Source organism: Aplysia californica, unplaced genomic scaffold, assembly GCF_000002075.1.
Source record: "Aplysia californica isolate F4 #8 unplaced genomic scaffold, AplCal3.0 scaffold01602, whole genome shotgun sequence".
In the NCBI taxonomy this organism is placed as follows: domain Eukaryota; kingdom Metazoa; phylum Mollusca; class Gastropoda; order Aplysiida; family Aplysiidae; genus Aplysia; species Aplysia californica.
Genome location: NW_004798872.1, coordinates 53,437 through 56,016, shown reverse-complemented (window position 1 = coordinate 56,016; position 2,580 = coordinate 53,437). Strand labels below are relative to the sequence as shown.

Sequence of the window (2,580 nt, the reverse complement as noted above, 5' to 3'; positions counted from 1 at the left end):
TTTAATAAGGCATTAAATACATTCGATCTATGTCTGACAAAGACCAAAACATTCGCAGAGGAGAATATTTCTCCAGTGGAAAAGAGGTATTTGAAGAATTAGAGGTAACGATGACTTGTGGCTTCTGCTTAGGTACATGTAGTCCTTTGGGACAATGTCATTATATTATGATATAGAAAATACACATGGGGCCAGGTGGGATGTGGTCATTTGTACAGGTGGTTGTCTTGGACAAGTGGCTGTTACAACAGCCTTGACTGTACACTTATATGATCGCTTTTAAGCAGAAGGGGGCTATCCCAAAAAATGCTGTTTGGAGAAAATGGAAGGTAAAGTTTTTGCCCCTTGTTCAGTTTCTTTAAAAGACAAAACCAAATAAATATGCACGCCGATGAATCCAACTTCTCCTATAGGTAGGCAACGCCCATTTTGGTGTGGGCCAAGATCTCTGGAAACCCCCGAAATCTAGGTTAGCCCGCTTGTCCTTAAAAGCGACCATATACAGTAAAAAGAAAAAAGAAAAATTTTAATTACAGCCATTGGGTTGAGAGGTGAGGGCACACAAACTGGACTGAGAGAAGATGAATATCCATGAAATAAAACAATAAAAACCAGGGATGCCACAAAGTTCCTTCCTAGGCAAAGCTGTGACTTTAAATTCATTTCTTTTCTTTGTTTTAATAAGAATTTTACGGCACTTGCAACACAATAAGGTCATGTAAGTGCTGAATGTTAGAGATGTTACAAGAGATTAATAAACAATGAAAAATCGGGGGAGAGAAAAGGACAATAGATGTTTGATAGGAAAGAAGGAGCAAACTACACCAGAGCACCCACCAACTACTCACTTCCTTTTCTTTACAAAGTAACTCACTTTCACTTTTCGCTTAAACAAGGGGCAAAACCCAGGCCACTGACATACATGATCTTTTTTATTTCCCTTATCCACTTGCTATTGCCAACAGTGAAAATAAAATGATTGTTTTGATGAGAAAAAAAAAACGAAAAAAACCAATGCTGTTTCAGGAGCTTTGGGGCCAAATTCACGAACCAGAATAGCCGCTTTTACCCCAGTTTTACTCATTTTTGAGACATTTACGTTTTTTCACATATCTCCCTATAATTATTAAAGAGCAGGGGACAAAGCCACATAGACAAACCGCTACCTCAGAATTACAAAGTCCTTTCTGACAATTTTAGCTGTTTTGAATTATTAAGATCACGAGGACAGAATCTTAATATTCTATCTGCTCTATCAGAATCTTACGATTATTCGGAGTCCTTATCAAGACATTCAAAGAATTGCATTCGACAAAGCTTGAAATGATGTGAAACTCAAAATATTTGACGTCACATTTCTCAAAACTAGATACTGAGCAGACAGAATTATTTGTAATTCTGAGGAAGCGAAATATTCAGAGAGAACTTTTCTGGGCCTACCTTGGGGTCCAGCAGCTTGTTGTCAGAGTCCTCGTCGTCCATCTCAAAGTAGAGCTCGTTCTTGGTGATGGACATGGTGCCGTTGACTGCCGCTCCGGGGGCGATCAACTTGCACGGGGTCGACAGTGCCACGATACCTAAGGGGAACAACAACGACAAAAACATTAATTTTTTTAGTAGAGGTTTTACGGCGCTCGCAACTGCATAAGGTCATATGACCGCCAGAAGATTTGAGGTGTTACAAGAGATTAACAAACATAAAAAAGAAGAAGGGGAGATAAGGACGATAGCTGTTTGATAGGGAGGAAGAAGCAAACCACACCAGAGCACCCGCCAACCACCTACTTCAGACTTCAAGAGTTTTTTTATTAATGTAAACTTGACAAACAAAACAAAGTTTCATCTTTCCTTGTCACAAGCATTACATTTTTCTGCTGATCAAACCTTTGATGACTGCTCTGCCAATATACTGTCTGATCTGCTCGTTTTGTTTTAGAAAGAGTTTAACAGCATTTGCAACACAATAAGGTCATATAAGTGCCAAAGATTAGAGAGATGTTACAAGAGACTAACTTACACAAAAAAGAAGGAAGAGAGATAGCTGCCAATATAAGATAACTCGAAAAAAAATTGCCCAACATCTTTGATTTCATACTTTTGACGACCACCAAGCATTACATATGTATCAATATTCTTGAGTCACAAGCCAACATGTTCCAATATTCTAACTCCCTCGTCATGACACAACACTCCTTTCATCGTCCAGACACTAACCTGTGAACTCTTGATTTAAAAAACACTCAAGCCTTGCCTACATGTTTCAATGGTTTAGTTCCAGTGTCATCAAATTCCCTTCCCCTTCCAGGCACTGAACTGTGAACTCTTCAGTTAAAAGACACAACATCAGCCTACATGTTTCAATATTCTAGCTCGAACGTCATGACACGACAACCCCCATCAAAGTCCAGACACTGACCTGTGAACTCCTGAATAAAAAAACACCCTAGCCTAGCCTAAATGTTTCAATAGTTTAGTTCCAATGTCATCAAATTCCCTTCCCCTTCCAGACACTGAACTGTGAACTCTCGAGTTAAAAGACACAACACAATCCTACATGTTTCAATATTCTAACTTCACCCT

At 39.1% G+C, this 2,580-nt stretch overlaps 1 protein-coding gene across 1 annotated transcript in view; it reads right to left on the bottom strand.

Moving 5' to 3' along the window:
- Positions 1–1,440: 1,440 nt before the first annotated feature.
- The window catches only part of LOC101847012 (neurobeachin), a gene marked incomplete at both ends in the record, with an annotated part of 41,757 nt that continues 40,617 nt past the window's right edge, over positions 1,441–2,580 (bottom strand). Inside the window, 1 exon segment of the mRNA XM_035973652.1 lies at positions 1,441–1,577. Within this exon segment, the coding sequence (XP_035829545.1) occupies positions 1,441–1,577 (137 nt within the window).